This window comes from Capra hircus, chromosome 8 (genome assembly GCF_001704415.2).
Source record: "Capra hircus breed San Clemente chromosome 8, ASM170441v1, whole genome shotgun sequence".
NCBI lineage: Eukaryota > Metazoa > Chordata > Mammalia > Artiodactyla > Bovidae > Capra > Capra hircus.
This window is the reverse complement of record NC_030815.1, coordinates 23896842-23922939: the sequence shown is the minus strand read 5'-3', so window position 1 is coordinate 23922939 and position 26098 is coordinate 23896842. Positions and strand designations below refer to the sequence as shown.

Genomic DNA, 26098 nt, shown 5'->3' with positions numbered 1-26098 from the left:
CTATGTTTTTAGTCCAAAGGTTGTAGATTCCCAGTTATTTGCTGTCAAGAGGGACTTTGTTTAAAATTTAAGGGGTGAAATGCCTGGCATACTTTGAGTTCTGCAGAATCATGAGAAGTGCAGCCCTAGAAGCTTACCTGGTTGTTGTTGGTTTTTAATAAGGGTGGTGGGGGTTCATGATGTAGGGGTGAGGAAGCAGAACTGCTTTCACTATCACTGCCATCACTTAAGCTAACTCTGAAAAGAAACAGAGAAGTCAGTCGCAGGGTTACAGACAATTCTTGAAATATCCAAAGAATTAGGGGTAGAGAGCAAGGCATCCAAACATTAATCTTTGGGAACTTTCTCATACAATCGCTACTACGTGCCGGCGTTTACTTTGTATCTAGAAAGGGGTTAAACGTTTGACTTGCTCCTTCTCATTTAATAATCTCCATTTCATAGATAAGGAAACTGAGACAAATTGGATCACTCACATAGGGTCCCAGAGGCAAGAGTGCTGGTTCTAGGGTTCAAATCCAAGCAGTGAGACTCAGCCCTGGTACTCAGCCGGTATATTTTGCCGCCTTCATTTATTCATTTATCTCCCTGTTCCAGATCCATCCACCTACTGTCATAAGCATGTCACCCAAGCTGGAAGTTCAGCAAAATCGGATAGTTCACAGGTTACTACCCTTTTCCCCCTTCCTTTCCCTCTGCCTATTTGTTACAGGTGAACATTTTACAAGTACGGCTAAAATAAAGGCTGCAGGAACGGAAGTAACTGCTAAGAAGAATGTGCACCACGACCCTGCAGGACCGACAGTTCAGGGTGACATCTGAGGGTGGGAGGTGTGAAGCTCAACATGACAGACCCATCACCGATCATTTCCAATGTGTCATGATGCAAAGTTGACCCTAGTTCTGATGCAATTCCCTGGAAATACACCACAGCACAGGAAAAGACAGTGTGTTTGGGAAAACTGCTTTAGAAAAATACAGTGTCTTTCAACAAGGAAAAACAATAAAAATATCACCTCCCCATTTTTTTTTTCCTTTCCATTAAAAATGGAATTTTCTTTCAGCGAGAATAGGAGATATTTCTTTGTTTACTCTGCTGAATGTATGCACTCTTTTAGAAATGTCCTTCAGTGTTTGCTCCCTCTCTTCGGTTGTATCGTAACCTAATACAATATTCTTCTCAGAAACAGAAAATGCTTTAGAAATCAGGATAGTTTTTCTGTCGTTCTGAATAGGCAATCACATTCCAGCCCTATAATACATTCAGATAGACAAGAAACGAGATAGGAAATGAAAAGGATACACTGGGACATCCTTTTAGGAAAAAACTGACGGAACTTGTTTTTCTTAACTAAATTACATTAATGAAGTGTTCAGTTGAAGCACTGCTTTAAAATGCTTCTTGACTGAAGTGGAAGGCTGAGTATTTAAAATGATTAAACAGTTGAGACTTCACAAGTGCAATGAAGATAAAATGTTACCCAGGCGGGGGCTGTGCCAACAGCATATGTCAGGAGGGAGGGAGAGCCTTGCAAACAACATGCATCACACATCAGTCAACTCACAAACATGTATGATCTGACCCGTGTTGACTCAGGGGTCTAGGCAAAGAGGGGACAGGCCACAGCCCATCACAGAGTATCTAGATCTTCTACAAACTAATAGTAAGTTGGGAGATGTCCAAACTGGCTATGCAGTTTTTCACCAGCTAAATGTAAAAGCAGTCAGTGGTCAGGATTTCGATTGTTCTAAAGATGCTCCTCACCTACAAGTGTCAGTTCATTTTTAGGTGGATTTTTTTTTTCCCCATCAGTTTCCTTCTTGTCAGATTAAAGACTTGTAAAGGGAAACATTATAAGGCCAAGACCATAAGGTTCCTTATGTCTCTCTTATTTAAAAGGAATACAGATGGGTGATTTTGGGAGATGAATAGAGAAAAAGGAATTGAGTACAGCCATAAGGAAAAACCACTGAGATATAGGACAGGGCATATATTCTAAGAAGACTCTTCTCCAAGGACACGAAGGAATTACCAATTAGCAAACATATGGCCTGTCCAGTCTGGATTAAGATCACATCATTTTGGGGAATTTTAGGGCCTGCTACCCAGAAACGGATAATGGGAAAAGACTTAATGCAATATATTATCAATGTAATTGGATTTTAAGTTCAAATAGATTCATATTTTTTCCTACTCCAAACCCATTAAAGTAAGCACAGCTATTCGTTTTGCTCATGATAAATAAAATCCTCGAGGCAATTTCAAGTTGACTATTAATTATAAGTGACATGAATTAGCATCTTTCCAATGCAGAAGTATGCCCCGCCGCATTAAAGCTACTTAAGTAACAGTCAGCACACTTAAAAGGAATTTAGTTTCTGGAAAACACACAGGTGATCCTAGTTTTAATTAGGTCACACATAATTCATTGAAATCAATCATGCATTTCTAACTACAAACAGCGAACACATTTCCTCAAATTCTGAGTTATGAATTCCTATAGCAACGAAGCTACACAAATTCTTCAAATGAAAGCAGAGTTCATTTCAGCAGCCAGTCCAGCCACCATGGCATTTACTTTGAAGGGCAAAAGCTTGCAATAGGACTTTTTCTCTGTAAAATTAATGGAGGAAAAAACCTCTCCTTTCTGAGAACAAGGGATAAAATAGTGCCCTGGGGAACAGTGAGTGTAAGCATGCCAAGGTGCCCCAACTTTGTATGGTGTATAATCTATAAAAATAGTATATATTATATACAAATATGTGTATTGACATCTATAAATGGAATCTAGAAAGATGGTACTGATGAACCTATGTGCAGGGCAGGAATAAAGATGCAGACGTAGTAACCTATGTATATACATATATATATATATATAGAGAGAGAGAGTGTGTGTGTGTGTGTTGTGGTTAGTTTGTGTTGTTGTATAGCAGAAACTAACACAACAGTATAAAGCAAGCACCCTTCAGTGAAAAAATACATACACATTATACTATCGAATTACTATGCTGTACACCTGAAACTAACATAATATAGTAAGTCAACTATACTTTAATAAAAATAAATAAAACAAATTCAAAATACTTAAAAAAAGTGAAGGTGACTATTTACTTGCCATCAGTTTTGGTATTTCACATTTTTGCTGTGGTTATACCCTTAGATCCAGTGAAAAGGTATGATTCCATCCCAGGGAACCTCATCTCTACCAAGACACTCACCTGCGACTCCGGCTGCCCCCTCTATTTACAGGTCTCTCCATTTCGGAGTCATTGTCATTATCCTCTGCTTCATCTGATTCCTCCTCGTTGTCATCAGAATGCAGATCTTTCATTATAGACCTTAAAGGACCTGACCAATGAGAATGAACCACAGGCAATCAAATACACTTAGCCATAGCTGACACAGGCGGATAGCTCACCAGCAGAGAACACCGCTTAAAAATTACCATCATCAGATACAGTTATACAATTCACATGATAAATCTGGTAGTTTCTGGAATGTAACCTCTGCCAAAACACTACTGCTTTCATAATACATGCCCCAAAATGTTCTTTAGAAAATCTCTATTTCCTAGGAATTTTTTTCCTATGCATTTTTCTTCCCTAAGAAAAATCACACCTAAAAAGAAACAGAAAGATCTGTTAGTAAATTGAATGTTTTGTTAGGTTAATCCATGTATTGAAAAGTTGAGACTAATAAATCACCATGGTTGTAACTTGTTCTTAGCAAGGCGGCCTTTGTGTGGTAGTTTTTGATCTATTAAGGTTTAGCTGTTCCTTTTATTTCAAGGTCAATTTCAGGTCAAGCAAGCATTTCAGTCAAGTTCAGATTATAAAGTATTTCAATTCCATGGTGCAATGTCCTATTTCTGATCTTCATATTGATCTTGGACACAAGGTCTTGTTGCAACAATTTTGTGTAGCCAATTTTATTTTACTTTTTAAGAATTTCCTGGCAAAATATTGGCATGAATTTACCTAAATAAGACCATGTAATAAATCAGTGCCCAGAACATTCAAAACAGTATCCAGTATTAGATGGGAGAGAAACATCAAGGCAGAACTAATTTTATTCTAGAATGTAAAGAAATTAAATTCACAGAAAAATGCATTAATGTGGCTTATTTTCATCATACTACTAAAAATGTAATGAAATCAAAATAGATATTTCTAATCTTAACAGAAGAGACTGTAAGGACAATGGAGAGAGTGAGAGAGGCACTTTTATCCTAGATTAGCCAATTCCTAAAGGCTAATCTGTGAGAGGACTATCTGAGCTATCATTGCCTTACTTCTAAAATAAGTATTGACTCTGTGTAATCTCACATTCTGCAAACTCCAAATTTCTCTGCTTTTGTCACGGGCTTTTATCTTGGGAAGTCAGTGGAACAAGAACTCTAAACAGCCAAAATGAACAGTGTCTTTTATTTTTTCCTGGAAGCTTAGCCTTAGCCTAAATGCACACAACAATTTAATCCTTTTCAAAACATGCAAGGCCATCAGGAATTCAATGCGGTCAATCAAAAAAGGTAATGTGCAATGTGATGCCCAGAAACAGTTTATCTCTTGATATAATCTCAGTTTCCCTGTTCAAAAAAAAAAAAAAATTGAAAAACGGGCCTGTGATTGTAGAGTTTCCACACATGAAAAATGGAACATATATTTAGTTAATGTTTCAGTTTAAATTTTTTTACTAAATTTGAGTTTGAGTAGAAGAAAATAAATTCTAAAGACAGCAAATTAACACTCACCACAGAAAAAAGTCTATTAATCTGTAGAAAAATAATAAAATGAAAGATGTCCAGGAGGGGGACTAAAAACCTATTTCTCTCTGTCAAAGCCTCTCAAGTCTAGCTTTCACTATTGTATTTCCTTTGGGAACTCCCTGGAATGGGCTGTGTCTATAATCCTTTTGTAAAATGGGACTCTGATGGCAGGGACTGGAAAAAGGGGAATTTCTAGAGGCTGGCCTCATACATCAGAACAATACTCAAGTGCATTCCTAGGGGAAATAAATACAACTGCATAAAAGCCAAGTTATCATTCAAATAATAAAACAGTAGAAAATAGGCCATAAATCAAGTCATTAAGATGTTTTATGAGAAAGATGTTTCCGAGCTGGCCTGGGAGATGTGGATACCTTGTTGCCTGGTCTGGGATGGTGTGAAGCTGGAGCTGGAGCTGGAGCTGGCAGGACTGGGTTGTTCAGACTTGAAATAAGAAGAGAAAGGCACCATCAGTAAATGGATAGGACGCTACACCTAAAATTAGAAACACCACTGTTGCTCAAACAGATTTTGCCCTACAAAAACAGTCTGACACTGTGCAAGAAAATGACTACAAATTGCCTCATGTCAAAAATGCTAACACAGGAAAGTCAGTGTCCTTTTTGTTTTGTCCACAATATTTTCGTTAGGTGTAGAAACAAGTGTAAAACCTCAAGGATAAAGAGGGACACAGCTCATAAGGCAAGAAACCTGGCTTTGATTCCACTCCTGTGTTTACTGTCATCTGCATTGCTTTCTGAAAGATACCTTGATTACCCTTTCTGCAACGTTTGATTGACTCAACTGGTTAAAACATAGTGGTAATGAGGCCAAGGTCATTAGTTCAATCACATTATGAGCCAGTTAATTTTACTCTGGTCCAAGGCCATGACCCAACCCTAACCCCGTTCATCCACAGTTCACAAATGGAGGCCAATGATTGCAAGGAGACCTGGCCAAGTCCCACAAATGAGTCAGGGGAAAATGTTCCCACCACTTAAAACAAAAAACACCCTTTAATTCCACAGTAGAGTGATGCAGGGAAAGAGCATCATGTACACACCCCACTCTCAACACATTCTCTTCATTCCTTAGTATCCAGAACAAGTCCCACATCCTCCTTGACCTACCAACTCAGAGTTCTCTTCCTTTCCCAAACCCACTGAAAATGTGGATCATCTGTTTGCTTAGAAGATCTGCTATGGAATCATGCTACCTCTGATGTGGATGTTTTTTCTTTTCCAGTAACCTGCCAGCACTTGAAAAGGCTGGGATTGGAGCCTCCGCCTTGTGCTTCTTGTTATGCCCTCATACTCAGCAACATGTACTGCATACAACAGGTGCTCTTTCTCTGTGACATTAGGCCCTCTGGTCCACCATCTGTTTTCTTTTTTTATTTTAAATTTATTTATTTTAATTGGAGGCTAATTACTTTACAATATTGTAGTGGTTTTTGCCATACATGGACATGAATCAGCCATGGCTGTACATGTGTTCCCCATCATGAACCCCATTCCCACCTCCCTCCCCATCCCATCTCTCAGGGTCATCCCAGGGCACTGGCCCTGAGCACCCTGTCTCATGCATCGAACCTGGACTGGTGATCTATTTCACATATGATAATACACATGTTTCAATGCTATCTGTTTTTATGAGACTTTCTGGTAGGCAACAATGGGAGGAGAAAACAGATGGACAGAACTGTGTAGAGAAAGTGATCATGCCATCCAGACACTTGAATTGTAAACATTTAAGGCTTCTCTGATGGCTCAGATGGGAACGAATCTGCCTGCAATGCAGGAAACCTGGGTTCAATCCCTGGGTCAGGAAGATCCCCTGGAGGAGGGAATGGTAACCCACTCCAGTGTTCTTTCCTGGAGAATCTCATGGACAGAGGAGCCTGGTGGGATATAGACCATAGGGTTGTCATTAGTTTTAAATAACTTAATGTTGATCAATTTGGTTGGAAGAGGGCATTATTTTTCTCCCATTTCTAATATGCTCAAAGTTTAAACTACATGCTCATGTCACTTGAGAAACTTCTGAGGTCTTCTGAAGGTCAGGACACATCTTCGTTGCTCAGTGGGTGACTACATTTATCATGGCCACAAGGAGGACAACCTGGAGCACAATCAAAAGCTACTCCATGAGGACGAGAATCTCAGTTCCATTCACAGTACAGTTTCTCCCCCTTGATCTTCTCAGCTCCCCTCCCTTCACTGAATCCACTACTCCCTCCCCTCCAAGCAGCACCAAGCTCCACAGACTCAAACACGAGGAAGCACTTTCAGGCATTCCTAATGCATACTTCATATCCCGAGGCTGGATGGGAAAACAGGTGTCAGCAATCTACCACTCACCCTCCAGGAAAAGAGCCAGACGGGACCTCTAATTAGCAGCAGGTGGCCCACCAACCCACCACCCCTGCAAAATTTCCTTGAAATTTGCAGCACGAGGTCCACATTGCTATTCGTGACCCACAAAGAAGAGCCGGTGGACAAGTACAGAGGCCTGTGGGAGGTACCCATCACTCTGTCCAGCGTCTTCCACTTCCCAGACCCTGCAGTGAGTCACACAACTGAAAGGGGATGAGCACAATGCCCAGCCACAAACACTTCTCCCGGGGTCCATGGAGCACTTCCTTTTCTCTCCAAGTTGCTCTCTTCAGCCATGAAAAGTGTCTGCAAATGGTAATATTTTGATAGTTCTGGAAACCATTTTGGAGCCAAAAGAGAGGTTTCCTTAGAGAGAGCTGCAATCCCCACCCTGCCTGGCCAGTACACGCTATGCTGGACATCGAGGAGATGTCCTGCCAGAGCTATTTGCTGTGAGTGACATTAATTAGGATCAAGAGGACAGTGGCTGTCTCTCCAACTCCCCCATGCTAAATGTGACCCATCTGTCTCAAGCATCATGCCAATGCCGGAACCAAACCTGGAGGCAGCCTTCTTTTAGTTTCCTAACCATAAACAAGGTTAATAATGCCACAGTTGCTAACCATCAGAAAACTGGCAAACGGTAAAGGACATAATACAACCAGAGCAAAAGGCTTTCTATTCATTGTTTATCATTAACACTCTGGCTCTTTCACCAAGCATTTGAAGGGGTTTACAGTAGAAGACACAGTCATTCAGTGAGAATAGTAAAATCGAAACTAGAATATGGAAACTTTTCATGGTTGAAAGCAATGGAGGTGGATGGAGAAGGATAAAAATGTTGAATGGTGGGCAGAAAATTTCCCTGTCCAGAAAGTTTTTTGCAATCAGGACAAGGACTTGCAGAATGTGAGAGCTAAGGAGACCTTTGAATCATCAAAAGGAGTGATTGTCATACTTCCATGAGCAGTAGAGAACCAACTGGGAGATCTGGTAAAAAGCAGACTCCTAGGCCCCACCCTTCCCTTCCCTGGTAGCTCAGAGGTTAAAGCATCTGCCTCCAATGCGGGAGACCTGGGTTCGATCCCTGGGTCGGGAAGATCCCCTGGAGAAGGAAATGGCAACCCACTCCAGTATTCTTGCCTGGAGAATCCCATGGACGGAGAAGCCTGGTAGGCTACAGTCCACGGGGTCACAAAGAGTCGGACACGACTGAGTGACTTCACAGGCCCCACCCAGTGTGTCTAAGTCAGGGATAGTGGTAAGAACCTGGATTTCTTACAAGTTGCTGTTCTGAGGGCCAACCAGACTTTTGAGAACCACTGGCCAAAGACTCAGAGATTCATAGCTGTGAATATTCATCAGAATCAGCTAGGTGGATTCTACACACAAGGAGACTCTCATCCAATATATTTGGCAGGGCCAAATCGGGGAAGCCCTCTCTTTTTATACATGCAAAAATATGTTGTTATAAGAATCTTAACTTTAAGAAAGCATAAGAGTTTGCATCATGAGAAAAAATATAAACTTATTGATCTATCCAGAGGTAACAATCCGGCATAATCTTCAAAGTATTTGGCAAAAAAGCCCCCTGACAGGACATGGCTACCAGTGAATATAAATGTTCATGAAGCATGTAAAATTGTGTGTTGGTGGATGGACAAACTTCAACTAGATGTTAACTACTCAAAAAGCCACTCTGCTACTAGATGAGGCTGATCCAGCCTTAGATTTTATCCAGTCCAACAAAACCAAGCTGGAGGTCACCTTAAGCTTGTTTGTTTTAAAATCAGATTTACCCACCAAAAACAGAAGTCAAAGATGACTATATAAAACTCGGTAAGGATGTGTGTGTTACAAAAAATTTTCACCATAAACAGAGCTAGATTAAGATCTTAACTAGGTCCCAAGGATTGGAGAGATTATGTATCTTCCTTTTCCCTCCCTAGGTGTGCCAAAAACTAACTGCAGGGAATTCCAATGAGGTTCTGATGTCCCCCTTAAGACTTATTTTTGAACATCAAAATTTTCACTAAAAAAAATTTTTTTATGTGGTTCTTGCTTATGTCCTAAGCACATGTTTAGCTGATGTACTAAGCAAGGCACACTAGACATGAAGTTTCTTTAAATAGTCTGTTCCACAGTGTCAAAAGTATAGGCTTAAGAATCTCAAATTCTATTGCTCACTAGTATATGTTTTTAGGAAGATTACTTAAGCATTAGTTTCCTCAGAAAGTGAGGACACTGAACCTCATGTAGAAGTGATAATGTTAAGTTGATATAATAAAATAAAAAATCCTAGCCCATGGCTGTTATAATGGCAGCTAATCAATACTTAGTTGCTACTATTTTTTTTTACAACAGATCACAAACTCCTCTATTGCCTAAAACAAGATATATCTTTACTACCAAAACAATGGGCCTACCAAGATTTGCAATGCAATCTTCAACATTAAATGGCTTTGCAAAACCATTTTGTAATGGATTTTCTATGGAGGATTATTCTTGTCCAAGACAAGTAAGAAAAACCGCATGTTTACAACTCCTAGAAGTTAAGTCCTAGAAGTGTTGTTGCTTCAAACAAGAACACCTGTCAATGTAGGTCACATGACAGGACTTGTACAATCTGCCCTTGTTCCTTATACTTGGAGCAGATTTCCTCCTTAGGTAATCAGAATGCAGAATTTTCACCTTTTATAATGGGCAACTATATTTTTGAACAAAACTTCAACTTGATCTTTAAAACAATAAAAATAAAAGGTGGGAGAATTATATACACCTTTCTTCAGGAGAAAGGAAGAGAATATGGTATAACTAAATTATTTTAGACATGTTTTAGACATATCGCTACTTTATTTCCACAAATTTTCTATTTTGTTTAGGAAAAAAACACATACTCTGCAATAAAGATTATCTTTTCTTTGCACAAATAATCAGACTGTGTCAAGGATGAGTACTAATCAAAGAAGAAAACACATATGTAATACACTTTTAAAAGACTATATCATGCATGATGGATATTAACTAAATTTATCATAGCAATCATTTCACAACATATACATATATCAAATCACTATGTTATGAACCTTAAATTGATAGGATGTTTTATAACAATTATATCTCAACAAAACTGAGAAAAAAAACTACCTCATTTAGTTTCTCTACTATAAGAAACTAGAGATAATCAAACTCATCTTTCAAATAAACATTGGATTTTAAAGAAAAATGACATTCAACATTGTAGACAATGTTCTTCATCCTATGAACACACTCTTATCTTATCAATTCCCATTAATAGGCAATATATTGTGAGAGCTATGTCAGTAAAAGGTAAGGTAAAAGTTAAGCTAGGGAATAAGTATTAAAAGTTACAAAATAACACTTAAATTTAACAAGGTTAATGCAACAGTGAATTGTCAAAAGGCTAAAAACGACAGGGTTTTAATCTTCATTTGGTTTTACATTAATAACTTTTTCAAAATAAACATGCTAAAAGAACAAAACCTTGTTACACAGAAAGGTATATGAAAATAAGATTGGAGAAATCAGTCAATAACTCTAGCCTCTTAATGGATCTTTGTGTAGGTCTATCATGGTCTTTATTTCATTTGCTCTGCCATGAGAAAGGCAAGTAGTGCTATGGACTAAATGTGTTTCCCCCCCAAAAAAATTCTATGTTGAAGTCCTAACCCCCATGCAATGGTATTTGGAGATAGTCTTTGGGAGTAATCAGGTTAGATGAGGTCATGAGGGTGGGGGTCTCAGGTTGGGATTAGTGCCCTTATTTAGACAAGACACCAGAGAACTTGCTTCCTCCCTCGCTTTTCCTATGTCAAGACACAGTGAGAAGGTGACCAGCTGCAAGCTAAGAAAACAACCCTCACAGAGAGGCCAAACTAACCAGCACCTTGATCTTGGACTTCCCAGCTTCCATAAATAACTATATTAAAATTTTTTTCTGTGGTTGAAGCTACACAGTCTATGGTATATTATTATGGCAGGCAGAGTTGGCTAAAATGGCAGAATACATTTTTCATCTCCATTTACTGGTGATGAAACTGAAGCACAAGAAAATGAAGGGACCAATGGGTCACTCTGGACTTTCCAGGTGGCTAAATGGGTAAAGAACCTGCCTGCAATGCAGGAGATATGGGTTCGATTGCTGGGTCGGGACGATCCCCTGGAGGAGGGCATGGCAACCCACTCCAGTGTTCTTGCCTGGAGCATCCTATGGACAGAGGAGCCTGGAGGGCTACAGTCAGTCCATGGGGTTGCAAAGAGTCAGACATGAGTGAAGTGACTGAGTATAAGCATGGGTAATATTTAGGTGGATTACAACCAAGTTTTGTGACTTCTAATCTAGCCCTCTTTATACTACACCTATTAACACTGAAGATCTATCAGTTTAGAGCAGAGTTCTGAACATACTAGCACCATTTTATAACACTAGTGTCAAGGAACAGAGTTTTCTATGTCACTGGGAAACTGAATATCCCTCTAAGGGACGGCTTGTGAGCAGCATCCAAAGCAAATGAGTGGTAAAAACACTTCACCCCTGGGGCTGTATGTCTGTATCAACTGCTTCTAACATTCGTCCAATCAATACTACATTAGATCCTGGCTACTCACCTCACTAGTACAGTAAGGTTTTTTATCTTTTTTTCAAAAAACAAGTAAGTTTCCCCTCTGAACTATCCTGATCCTCTTGACACTGGCATTGATCAAGAAGACTGGCAAACACATCAGGCAACACTCTACCATCATTTATTTTATTTGCCTTCCAGGATGAACTATCGCTTTCCCCAAGCCTTCTATACAATTCCCATGAAATCCAGGGCTTAAAAGAATAGATTTAATGCTTTAAATAATCTGTTGACAATTTTTCTTTGAAACCAAGGTTTAATTGGAGAAAGAACACTGGAGTAGGAAGCTGGAACCCTTATTGCCAATTACTCAGGTCTGTGAGCACACAGAAGAAACCACATCTCTCTTGGGCAAACCCTCTCCATTTGTAAGTATTATGACAACTTGAGTAAATCTGATGTTAAATTATAATTGTATTTAGTCTCTTGGACCCTTGTATTAGCAAAAGCTGTTGGTATGTCCACCATGCGTTGGTAATAGAGGAAGATCCTAAGAACTACATTCCCTATGGTTAGCAAAACAGAAAAGATCTTTATTTCTATTATATTTTCAACTTACAGACAAAGTCATTCTGGGGGCCAAGATAATTAGCTTTATATTGAGGTGCCTCTGTTTTTACAACTGCATTTGTTTTCTTCATTATTATTGCCATCGTCACTATTATTATTAAATGCTGTCAACATTTGTCACCATCCCTCCCTGTCTGAGAACACAAAATCCCATTAGAAAACGAACTGGCCTTGGGGAACACGGGTCTATAAATCTTTCCATAAGACCCTTTTCCACACTTGGGGATGGCTATAATTTTCTTTCAGCTTCTTCTCTTTTAAACAGAGGAGCCTCAAGTCTTTTATCTCTCATCACCAGTTGTACTTTGAAGGCTGTTACTGACTATTGTGGACAGAACATGTGATCTTTCAAAAAAAAAATCCAGTTGTTGCAAGATGGTGCATGCGCCAGGTGTGTTCTGAAAATTGCTCACTTGTTAAGAGCTTTAGGAATGAGAAATCATCTGGAAAAGACCATGTACAGTTGTGCCACCTCTAAGCATGTAAGCATTCCCTGAGTAAAGACTGCACACAGAAGCTGAGTTTCACAACTGGCCATTAATTATACCACCTAGTTGTAACGTTAGCGACATCTTTTAACTAGTCTTTTTTTTTCTCTTTCATACATTTTAAAGGTAGAGGCAGAAAAGTTACAAGAGAGTTTAGAGCTATAATGCCTCACAAAAGAGAAACAGGAAAAAAACAAAACAAAACAAAACCAGTTTCCTGATGGAATTGCCCCATAATTAACTGTTATTGAAGCTGACCAAGGAACATCACACCACCACTGCTCATCAGCTAACAATAAGATCACTCTACTGTTGTCAGAACTACTATTCAGTTGCTTGTGAAATAACCCACCTGCGTAGTGCACGAGACACTTGAAATAATGAAAAAGTATCGGTGGATTCTTTGTATAAGGGCAGGGCCCAATTGAATAAAATGCTAAAAGTACATTTTATGTGGTTATAACTCTCAGTTTTGGATTACATTTTAAATATAAAAGTAAATTAAATAGAATGAATTCAGAGTATCATAAACATGGTAAATAACTGAAATCAAGTGAAACAGAGCTATATCTAAAGAGATTGTCTTGACAAGACATTTACCTGCATTTCCTTGTGAATTTTAGACCCTTAAAACATGGCTTACTTAAAAATGGTCATAGAGTATTTGATTGACATTTGTGTAGAATCTTTATAGGCCTACACAAATGTCAGGACATTTTATTAATTTTAATCTTTCAGCTATCTTAGCGAATTTTCCCCGTTAAATGTGAAGCTTAGATTCACCACCATAGCAGCAGCATTAAGAGTTCATTTTATTCACTAAATGCTTATATCCATGGTATTTGGACTTCCAAAAACAGCCAAAACTCACTGGGGAAAAAAGTACTGATTTAAAATTAACCAATCAGCATTAGGTTAAAAATGCAACACTTCTCATGGTCAGCCTACACAACAAAGATTGTTAATAGTTACAAGAACTGTTTCTTTACAAACCTGTATCTTCCTAATCAGAGTAATAGTGTAATTTTTCAGGTTATGTTACTGGAACCCTTTCTTCCGGATGACAGCATCTCAAAGTTCCTTGGGTATGGATATGCACATGTGTTCACAAAGATGTGTGTAATTTAATCCATGGGGTAAGAGAAAACAGGACCTTTATTCACGTTTATTTTCTGTCTTTACCTTTTAAATTTTCAATTTTTTGTATGTGTTTTCCTATACATGTTAATATGGCTATTACTATATGCATAATTTGGAAATATACATATACTTGGGGACACATGTCTATTAAGAGAAGAGTTTTAATATCAACTCTATAGATAATTGTCAGTTTTAATTCTGTAATTTACCTGCTCAAATCTTAATTATATGACAGATTTCAAATTCTGGGGTGACGTGTGCTAAACCTATAAGGCACCATCATTACAATTTACTTAGGGATTGTCCAGATTTTTGTATTTTGTGCTCAAAATTGACTTGGAGCTTAAATGTTTAATTTTTAAGTTAAACAAAAGTATTTCAACAGACTTCCTTAACAAATAAGAGGTAACACAAACCTATAAAAGATTTTAAAGTGCACATATGTCTTCTTAAAATAAAAGTCCAATGAAAAAATACTCTACATGACCTCCTTCTCCCCAAAATTTGAAATTACCTTCACTGTGGCTCTATTTGAAGCTCTCATTTTATAGTGTTGGCTGAAAATTACACAATATTAAATGAAACTGAAAAATTTTTTTAAACAGGCTAACATCTAAATATTTTATACTTGTATTCACTTCTCTTAAAATATTAAGTACTGACATTTTAAAAAATAAAGCTATTTTTTAAAATTCCCTTCTATAAAAAAAATAAACGAAAATAGCAAAAACACAGCACATTTAAAAGATTGTTCTCACGTGAAAACATTAGGAGGTGAACTTTTTGTTCTCAATGTACTCCCTTAAAAAAACGTGGTATTTAGAATAAACAGATTCTCTATTAGTAATATTAGATTCTTGTCAAGAATAGGAGGAATGTTGCTGCTTATAAGGCTGTAAAGGAACCTACATTTCCATGCACACATCTTATATAGGCCTAACAGTTGCTTTTCTTCATAAATCAATCTATTGTTGCACTTCATAATGAGAAGGCAGATTTACTGCCTTTTACCGCCTTTTCTCACCATCAGAAAGATGCCTATTTGGGTCATAGAACGTTTCTCTTCTTCAAGGGTGTTTGGGATTAGGGAGGCAGGGGCAAGAACCTTTAACATCTGCTCCCTTCAAGTGAATGACACCTCCAGTTCTCACAGCCGGAATGTTGAAAAGCAAATACCCATAAGTTGATAAAATTTTCTAACCTGAACAAGCACAACACTTGAAATCCACTGAAGATGCACACATCTCTAAAACACAAGTTTGGGATTTCAGGGTTATACTGTAAAAAACAGTAAAATGTATCATTTTGATTGCTAACATTGTAATTCAAATGCCATGAAATCATCATCATAGTTAGAACAATAGGAGTTTAGAATAAAGACCTCTGAGCCCATCATCTTGAATTTTCTCTAACACTGAAAAACAATCTAAAGTGCTGGGCAGTAAGACTAACCATTTGTCATCTCAATATTTTGTGCAGTAATAACAAAATAGTTTATAATATAGGTGTACACTCTTCTGTTTGTATTTATTTAATTTATTCTGCCCTTGGGGAGAAATATTTAAGAATTGTGAACTTTAAAAACAAGAGAAAGACACTTGTCAGCATCTAATGCTTAACCATCTGCCTTTTAAAAATACACACACATGTCCTTACCCGCTCACTCTAGTTAGGCTAAACATTCTCAGTAAGTAGATTTTGATGGGTCTAAACAGAAGTTTCAGTAACATAGCTATACTTTTGGAAACACAGCTATCTTTAAACAAGGCATCATGATTTCTATGAGCAAATGCAATCAGCCATAAATTAACAGCAAATAGACACTATCCAAAACAAATAAATAAAGTGAGGCAGGTATTGGATTCAAGGAAGAACCTCTTTTTTTGAAGAAAACTAAATTATGTCTTCTGTCCATGAATATGGAGTATTGCCTAGTGAGCTAACACTTCTTGTTACTTTGGGCTATCTTTTGTCACTTAAGCAATGCTTTCTGACAGTTTTACAGGCTGTTATCCCAAGGACTTCAGTATTTATGGCCTTTATTCACTTGGGCTTTCTGCTCTTATCCACTAGTTACTAATCACTAAATAGATTTTTTTTTTTTTATGGGACTGAAATTAGCTCAAAGGATGTCCTTTGACAATGGCAGCTCCGGACAGTACCGGCTAAAGGTCTTCTCAGCCTCTTCTTGCTCTCCTCAATTTTCTCTTCCTTACAGACAAGTTAATGAGGGTTCAGATCCACGCTGTTCAATTAGAGCAACAGCACAAATGATTTACAGCATTCTTAGAGGACAGTTTTGAAACATTTGTGAATTGATTCTCAGAAACTCATTCAATTTCAATAAGTCAAGGATGATTTAAAGACCTAAATTTATTTTTAATCTTCATGAAACTTGCAGAATCATTATTCAGGAAAAGCTACAAACCTTATTATACATACAGTATTTATAGAGTGAGAAATTCTACAAACCTTACTATACACAAGCATGCATAGATGTTTCAAATATATACATTATATTTTAAAACTTCAGCACATTTAGTTTACAATATGGTACTCCAACTTCTCCCTAGACAATAAAGGCTACTTAATACCGTTTTATCCACTACACTTAAAAGAGCCAAGTGCTGAAAAGCAAGTAGAAAACACAGACGCTTCTTTCCACTTAATTGCATTTGACTTAAAACATCTCCTAAGAGCTTGGGTTTTTATCTTATGAACAATGTGAAATGTGTAATAGATTACGTCCTCTACCAGCTGGCTGCTAGAAGCTTGTCAAATTACTCTGGAAAGCAGTGTATTCGTATAAACTAAAAATCTGAAAGAAAACTGAAAATACTGATATTATTACTCTCATAAACTTCTGGATGAACTGAGCACAGGCACAATTTCTTCAGTGTGTGCTAAGCAACAAGGTGAGAAGGGAGTAGGGAACGGGGAGAGGGAACTAGCTCTGAGGAGCAGTAAAGCTCACTGCTCTACAACACAATTCACCCAATATGATTCTTCCAGGAATGAAAGGGATTATTATGATCAGCTTCTGTTTTCTCTGAAATTATGCTGGAATGAAACATTTAAAAAGGAAATGTTATTTCGTAAAAAAAAAAAAAATTTTTTTTTCTTTAGTCTTTAGATATTTCCATGTCTGGGTAAAAACAATATGTTCTACCCTGTCGGAAAAACAGTTTTAACTTATTGAGCTTAGTATTTACATGAAATTACTTTGCCCATTTATATATAACATTAACTATTTGGACATCGAGTGACTACATTTAATTTATAGAGACCCATATGGTAAGTTCTTGAATATGGTTCCAAGAAATTTATTTCTGCCAATGAATGTGCATGCTTTCTGACATTCCAAATATAAAAGAATATAACTCTATTTCTATAGGAAGTTTTGCCTAAGTCTGAATGAGTGCTATGTTCTTTATATTTTTACTTCTCTTAATTTATATCTGTCACATATATTAATGTGTAAGCCTAATTCCACTCAAACTGTCCTACAGTATGACTGTTAAAGAAGTTAAAAAATTAAATACTTGTATAAGAATTTACATACTCATAAATTTTAAGAAAATAAGTTACTATATCTAGGATTATCAAAATAATATTAAGAAAACATCATTTTAACATGCAATTAAATGATAGCTAATCTGTAACAAATACTCTAGTGGTTACATGACAAAGAGTGTCCTGTTATTTTTTTCCATAAGTTAAAGATAATACGTGGCTTGCTTTTACATCTAAAAATATGTGAATGGGAAAAGAAAAACACTTTGTGTGCATGGCTTTGTAAAATATGATAAGCTATATAATTATAAAAAAGGAAAAACAGTATTATTCTTTTCTAAAGGAAAAGATTCATTACAGATTAGTAAGATATTTATGTCTAATAGCTTCTCTAAAAAAAATAAGTCTATAATACAATAATCATGAATAGGAAAACTTCAATTTCTTTAATATGCATTTTAATAATTCCTAGGTAGATAAAATACATGTAAATACTTCAAAGGCATAGGAGAAGGGCATCGTTTATTATTCCTACCTTAAATCACACCAGGGCTCCACTATAAAATGAGTTATCATAAAAATTATACCTCATTCTATACTTTAATTTTTTAATCTAATTTTCCTTAGATTATAGCATGCTAGGTACAAATCAGTGATCTAAAACTGAAATTCTATAAACCAAAACCTGTAGGTCTTTTCATTTCACCACCCTCCCCCCTCACCCTTTCTTTCATTACCTTGTAGAACATCCTAGAAGCTATCTTTCCTATGAAGTTACTGCTCATGGTAAATAAACTTAACAGACGGATGGCCTTTAAAAATCAGAAATACAGCAAGCAAAGAAATCACCCTCACCTCTTTTAAAAGAAAACAGAGTAGCCCTCAGGAAAACAGAAGTGCCCCAAAGTTCATGTGTGTCGGCAAGGACTTGAGAGCTGTTAAGAATGATCCTCTTGAAAAGAAAGAAGTCTCCTTAGGCACCCACATGTATATTTAGATTAGATTGGCAGTTTAAATGACAGCAAACACATGGTCATGACTTCCCAATTGCTCACTCATCCAACACACACACACAGGCTAATCAGAAGCAAACATCCACCCCGAGCTGTTTTAGAAACGGGCTTCTTCCATCTGATACAGCCGTATGTGTGGTAAGCATACTTTCTGCTGGAGAGGTCAGGTGTCAAACACTGAACAATCTCTCCTAGTCTACCCGGATCTTGAATCACATTGCTTGAGTTTTCCAGGACATTTCTCTAAAGTCTGACTTATCAACTTAAGTCACTTGAGTAAACTGCCTGCTCTGTCTAACCTGCAGAGTGTTATGAAGTACACAGTCAAGAAAGGGCCATGGGAAGGTTCCAGGATCTATTTGTCTTAGGAGTATTTTAACTGGAAGACCTGCCCATCCTATCAGTAATGGCACACACTCCTATTCCGTAAACAGGGCAAAGTCACTACAGAGGATCACATTTGCTTCTGCAAATCAAGAGTAGCAGAGTTAAAAGGTAGAGATACTGAACATGGACTTAAAGCTCCTATTCATTACTGGGGTTCCAATAACATTTTCCAGTATATAAAGGAAATAAAAAGAAACACAGAAGGCACTGTTTGGAAGCAGCTATGAATTACACCTACAACACTGCTGTGCTATATATGTTCATATTACACTGTGTTGTATATATGCACAAATATTGAGATTCATAAACATTAAGATGTGTTAGATTCATAAAGGGATTCCCTAGTAGCTCAGCTGGTAAAGAATCCACCTGCAATGCAGGAGACCCCTGTTTGATTCCTGAGTTGGAAAGATCCTCTGGAGAAGAGACAGGCTACCCACTTCAGTATTCTGGGCATCCCTGCTGGCTCAGCTGGTAAAGAATCCACCTGCAATGCAGGACACCTGGGTTCGATCCCTGGGTTGGGAAGATCACCTGGATAAGGGAACGGCTGCCCACTCCAGTATTCTGCCAGGAGAATTCCTTGGACTGTGAAGGCATAGGCTATCCACTTCAGTATTCATGGACTTCCCTGGTGGCTCAGATAGTAAAGAATCTGCCTACCACACGGGAGACCTGGGTTTGAGCCCTGGGTTGGGAAGATCCCCTGGAGGAGGGTATGGAAACCCACTCCAGTATTCTTGCCTGGAGAATCCCCATGGATACAGGAGCCTGGTGGGCTACAGTCCATGAGGTCACAAAGTCAGACACAACTGAGCAACTAAGCTCAGCACAGATTCATAAATATTAAGATGTGTTAGTAAATGAGATGCAAAAAGTCAAATGCTCTGTGATAGAGGAACAAGTGAGAAGAAATGGCAAACAATTTTGCACTTAAATCTAATGTCAGATACTCCAAAAACTCAAGACTAATATGAGTGTGAAGGTGAAAAGGGTAGGATAATAAAACGATTTGGGGCTCAGGTTCTGGAAACTCAGATCTGGTTTGAATCCCAATTCCACCACTTTCTTGCTGTGTGACCTAAGCCAAGTCATATGCCTTCTCCAGGTCTCAGCTTCTTCATCTCCAAGTGAGGAAATTGAATTAATAATGGTACTAGTTCATATAGATAGCATGAGAACGTAGTTAATGCAAGCAAAGCATTTAGGACAGAGCGTGGGATAAATGGGGCTTCCCAGATGGCGCTAGTGGTAATGAACCTACCTGCCAATGCAGGAGATATAAGAGACACAGGTTTGATCCTTGGGTCGGGAAGAGCCCCTGGAGAAGGGCACGGATACCCATTCCAGTATTCTTGTGTGGAGAACCCATGGACAGAGGGCTATAGTCCATAGGGTCACAGAGTCAGACACGACTGAAGGGACTTAGCGTGCACACACACACGCATGGATGACTAAATAATTAACTACTACTATCACCAAGAAGAACCGTGAAAGTCTGATATGAGAAAAGTCACGTCTGAGTCCATTTGGCTTGTCCACCTCTCACCCTATGACAATCTTCCCTGAAATATATTGGACACTTTCAGAAATAAGGCAATCTCCTTCAACTGACCCCAAATTTCTTTCCCCTCAAACTTCTCTTAGAGCAGGGAGCTAGCTGGCCAAATGCCTCATTAAATGCCTGGTATAAAAAAAGACATCCTAGAAAGTACTTCCATAGAACAAAGACGAGAATGAAAACATGGCCATTAATCTAAATACAAATCACCTACCGGAAAGTAACAAATAATTACTGGTCAAGTAACTTATTGGTCAAGTAATAATTAAGAATTTGCAGAAAAATGAAAGTGAAACTCATTTAGGGCATTCCACTGACTGAGATCCAGAAGTTTATCCTCGTACAGAAAAATGGGGGACCCTAAGAATATCAGTAAAAAGATCCATTTAAAGGAAATAAATATCATGATATGTTCTTGATATTTCATCTCAATTTTACAGATGTATACACTTCAGTAATAGGTTAATTTGTCTTAGTATTAAAAAGACAAAAACAGATGGATTCTGATGGTTTAATGGCAGAAACATTTGTCCTGTGGTCTGTTACTTTATAAAAGTGTTACTAAGGAATTCAGAAGTGGGGTGAAACCTCAAACTTAATTGAAACTCCTTTACAGTGTCTGACAAATTAAGATTGTAAGTAGTCTTTATTATATAACATCTGCTCATGTGGTAACATCAATGTCAAGTTATTTCCCTTTTTTCTTTAAAACCACAGTCACTACATGTAGTTCCCGCACTTCTCGTTAAGAAATTTTGTTATATAGTCAAGCAAGCAAATTTGATGTACTTGAGAAATAAGATTATTTCCAATGTTAATACTATCCAAAAATTTGTTTTTAATATTCATCTATATCTATCATTAAAATGTAATATAACCTAACACAGTTATCATCAATAGAATGCAGGTGTCAGCTAATTATATTAGTATCAACACTACAGGCAAATAAAGATTTCTTCCCATGTGATGGAGTTCTGATTAATATCAATTCCTTGGCTTACTGAATCCTGAAGATCAAAAGGCCTTGCATATGGCACTAATAAATCAAACAGAGTCATCAAATCTACAGTCTGTTTTCTTTGGCTAAAACTGCAAAGTTTTACTCACAGAGCCTTATCTACTCCTAAAAATTCTCTGCCAAACCAAATTTAGCTTACCAAGAGTACAGAAAATATAGCACTCCCCAGCTGCACCCTCTTGGGACTTTTGAAGTTCAGGGATACTATTGTGTGGTCTAGGATATCTGGTCTTTTCCTCTTCGGTTCTTTTCTGCATCTCACAACCAACTGAAAACTCATCCAAAAAACGCTATCCCTAGGTTCAGACTGAAAAGTTACAAAATACTTCGATTTATTAACAAGACCAAACATAAATGAAGGTACTAAATAAAAACTTTTAAGTTACGATGAACATATACACACTAAAAATACTAAGATATCTCACAAAATTTGTCTCTCAAATATCAATAAGAATTCCTGATGTTGGAAATTCTACAAAAGTTATTTATAGTCTAAATAATCACTTTCTGATAAACTGAACCTAAACTGTGTGTGACTGTGGTGTTATTTAAAACAGAAGAGGCTAGGAAAAGATAATAGAAGCAGGATGAAAGCCCAGAAAAAATTCCACTATCTTTCAGTTGCTTTCTCTAAAGAGAATATCCTGATAGAGAGACCATTATCTTTCTTAACATTTCCAATCTTGAAAGAAATACACAAATGAGTGATGGAATCAGGTTGTGTCTAATTTTTTTCTCTATAAAACCAGCTTGTAGCTTTCAAAGTTTTTTACATAACTATATTGAAAACATACCAACAAAAATAACAAAATTTATTTCTTTGGCTAATGAAACTACCTTAAAGCAGTAAGAAATACTCCCTTTTCAGGCCCAAAAGGATTTTAGAAAGGTTTAATAATTTGTCCCAATAAGCAGAAATCTCAGCTAAACATTTTTGACCACTATTCAGAGTTCTTCAACATTTGCATTGTTAAGTAAAACTCAAAAATCCTTTGTTGTAAGGGCTGGCCTGTGCACTGAAGAAGATTCAGAAGCATCTCTGGCTTCTACCCACTAGATGCCATTAGCATTGCTCCTTCTCCATCCCCTCCCCCACACCCAGGTGATGACAAAAATGCCTCCAAACAGGAAAGACCTTCTGTGCAGCACAGAGAACTATATTCAATATCCTGTAATAACCTATGGAAAAAGAACCTGTAAAAGACTAGATATGTATATGTATATATAAATACATATATATATATATATAACTGAATCACTTTTGTTATATGCCTGAAACACTATAACTCAACTATACTTCAATAAAATAATTTTTAAAGTTATAATCAATATATTCTTTAAAAAGCCTCCAAACATTGCCAAATGTCACAGGGTAGGAGAAGGAAAGTCACCTAGTTTGAGAACCACTTCTCTAGACTAATATTTTCTTTACAAGCCAATGACAGGAGTTTCATAGACTTATGTACCATGAATTGGCATGGCATTTCATTTTAATAAAGTTCTAATTCTGAGATCTCCAGGAAATGACACCTTTGGTCTGACAAGATCCATTTCAATGGGCTCTCTCTGGTCTTTATGCAAAGATGCATTTTGGAAAAAACTAGAATCTCTTCCTTCTGCGCTATTTGCATTCAATCTCTCCCTTTCGTATTCCGGCCCATCACTTCACGCCACTTTAGTTCTGGGTTGAACCCACCACCGTCTCTTAGACTGAAATCAAATTCCCGTTTCCAGTTGGCACTGCCGTGTTTGTATCCCACACGCAGAATGAGGACAGAGGCATGCCATTTGGTAAACAGTGTCCAGAAAGCACTTTGGGAGACTTCATACATAATGTCATCTGAAGCGAGAAAGGGCTTCCAGTTAGAACTGGTGGCTACAAGAGTGGTGTTATGAATCAGTTTACATTTAGAGAAAGCCTGTTCTGAGCTTGAAGTGACACAAAACAATGTTTACAGAATAGCTTCCAAGGCACAGGATGTCACAGAGTGGGGAGAAGGATCATTCAAGCAACGCTCTGGTCAGGAGTCCCAAGACTACTACTCCCTAGGAAGCCAATAACCCCAAAGTCTGTCAAGTCAGCCTCTGAAATTGGGGGTTTTCTTCTTCTTGGCCATAGCTTCGCTAAAGAAACACCAAGAAATAACTAGTCTGGCTTCTGTCATCAAGATTTGTTTGGAGGCCCAAAAGCTGGACAAATGAACCTTGCGGGAGTGGACAAAGCCTATTAATAGAAGCTTTCAGCTGCCACAGACATCACTGGAGGTGACAGGACCCCATTCCGCAGATGCCCCAAGCTTCTATGTTAAAGATGTGCTGGAATGATACAGCCCAAGGAATACATGACTGTGCTGACTATTCCAGACCTCAGAGAATTCCCGGTAAGGAATGCTGACTGCCTTTTAGGGCTATTCGTATGAGGCAATCTGTTCCAATGGTGATAGCCATGTTACTTTCTGGATAGATGGGTGTGTGTGTGTGTGTGCATGTGTGCGTGCATGCGTGCGTGTGTGAGTGCGTGCGTGCGTGCGTGCGTGTGTGTAAAACTCCACACTGTTCTGAACTGAACCTAGATAATGAATTATAGTCCAACTATGGCTGTTTTTCCCTGATATCCATTATTCATCTACATACAAATTCTGCTTCTTAGGGAAGATGCCTTTTACACCCTTCTCATCACTGATTAATTCTGCTGTTCTACATTTTGCTCTGTGCATGAATTATCTGAATATTGATACTAACTGCTACATAAGGATGAGGGTGAGGCTATCAGTGAAAGTGAAAGTTGCTCAGTTGTGTTTGACTCTTTGTAAACCCATGGACTATATAGTCCATGGAACTCTCCAGGCCAGAATACTGGAGTGGGTAGCTGTTCCCTTCTCCAGGTAATCTTCCCAACCCCGGGACTGAACCCAGGCCTCCCACATTGCAGGTGGATTCTTTAACAGCTGAGCCACCAGGGAAGCCCAAGAATACTGGAGTGGGTAGCCCATCCCTTCTCCAGTGGATCTTCCTGACTCAGGAATCAAACTAGCATCTCCTGCATTGCAGGCAGATTCTTTACCAACTGAGCTACCAGGAAAGGAGGGTGAGGCTATAAAGTACATCTTACTTAGCATTCTTTATAGAAAAGGTTGATAACTTTTTCCCTGAAAGAGCCCAACAGTAAAGTTTTAGACTTCACTTCTATACATTCTTTGTCAGAACTCCTCAACTTTGGCCTTGGAGCGTGAAAGCAGCCACAGACAATACATAAACAAATGAATATGGCTGTGTGCCAAGAAAACCTTATTTACAGAAACAAGCAGCATGCCAGATTTGGTCCAAGAAATATAGTTTGCTGATCTCTAACTTATAAGTACTCAGCATAACTTCATACTTACAGTGGGTTAAACCAAATTTCTCTGATTTAATTTACCATATTATTTCTCCTGCTCCATTCCTGTTTATATATACAACATACATTGTGGTTTTATTTTGAAAAAAATAAAAAGCAGCAGCTTAGTGATCTCAGTCACTAGCTATGTGGCTTACAACTCCTTTAAGACACTCTCCTCTGGCAACTAAATTTTATCCCATAAAAGAGCAGTGTTCTGAATGTGTTGTCCAAGTTTCTCACAGCTACTACAGAGACATAACTTTTTATTATGCTGAAAAGGGAGTTTTCAAACTAATCATACTATTGATTGGACTTCCCAGGTGGCTCAGTGGTAAAGAGTCTGCCTGCCAATGCAGCAGACACAAAAGATGCAGGTTCAGTCCCTGAGTTGGGAAGGTCTCCTAGAGAAGGAAATGGCAATCCACTCCAGTATTCCTGCCTGGGAAATCCCATGAACAGAGGTGCCTAGTGGGCTACAGTCCATAGGGTCGCAAAGAGTTGGATATAACTGAAGCGACTTAGCATACATGCACACATATTGTTGATTGTATACAAATAAAAATCTCATCAATTAAATAAATTACTCTTTACCAGATAAACAGCAATTCCTCTAACAAAGCAGAGCCTTGGAAAGGCAGCTAGAAAAAAGTTACAAACTTAGGATTCTAGAGTCACTGCAAACACCTACAGGAAAGCTATCCAATGGTTACTCATTTATCAAGTGCAATTATGAACTTTTAAAAGTTCAAAAGTATTTAAAGTGGGTAAGTTGTGGTGCTGGAGAAGACTCTTGAGAATCCCTTGGACTGTAATGAAATTAAACCAGTCAATCCTAAAAGAAATCAACTCTGAATATTCACTGGAAAAGCTGATGGTGAAGCTGAAGCTCCAATACTTTGGCCACCTGATGCAAAGAGCTGACTCATTGGGAAAGACCCTGATGCTGGGAACTATTGAAGGCAGAAGAGGGCAACAGAGCATGAGATGGGTAGATAGCATCACTGATTAAATTGGACTTGAGTTTGAGTCAACTCTAGGAGATAGTGATGGACAGGGAAGCCTGGTGTCCTGCAGTCCATGGGGTTGCAAACAGTCGGACAAGATTTAGCTACTGAACAACAAGTTTTAAGTATCTGCAGGGTCAATTTCTGTAAACAGAAATATAAGACAGGCTCATGGTGGGGGTAGGGGGAGTTTGTAACGTCACAGTCACCCAAAACAATATCTAATCAAATAGACATTTGT

The 26098-nt window shown here is 38.0% G+C and overlaps 1 protein-coding gene across 2 annotated transcripts in view; it reads right to left on the bottom strand.

The window, feature by feature from the left end:
- The window catches only part of MLLT3 (MLLT3, super elongation complex subunit), a 277289-nt gene that overhangs the window by 15978 nt on the left and 235213 nt on the right, over positions 1–26098 (bottom strand). For both annotated transcript variants that reach the window (XM_018051913.1, XM_018051912.1), the window contains 3 exons: positions 5141–5210; positions 3220–3349; positions 138–237 (listed from right to left, as the gene is read on the bottom strand). In XM_018051913.1, coding sequence (XP_017907402.1) covers positions 138–237; positions 3220–3349; positions 5141–5210 — 300 coding nt within the window. The remainder of the gene's footprint in view (positions 1–137; positions 238–3219; positions 3350–5140; positions 5211–26098) is intronic.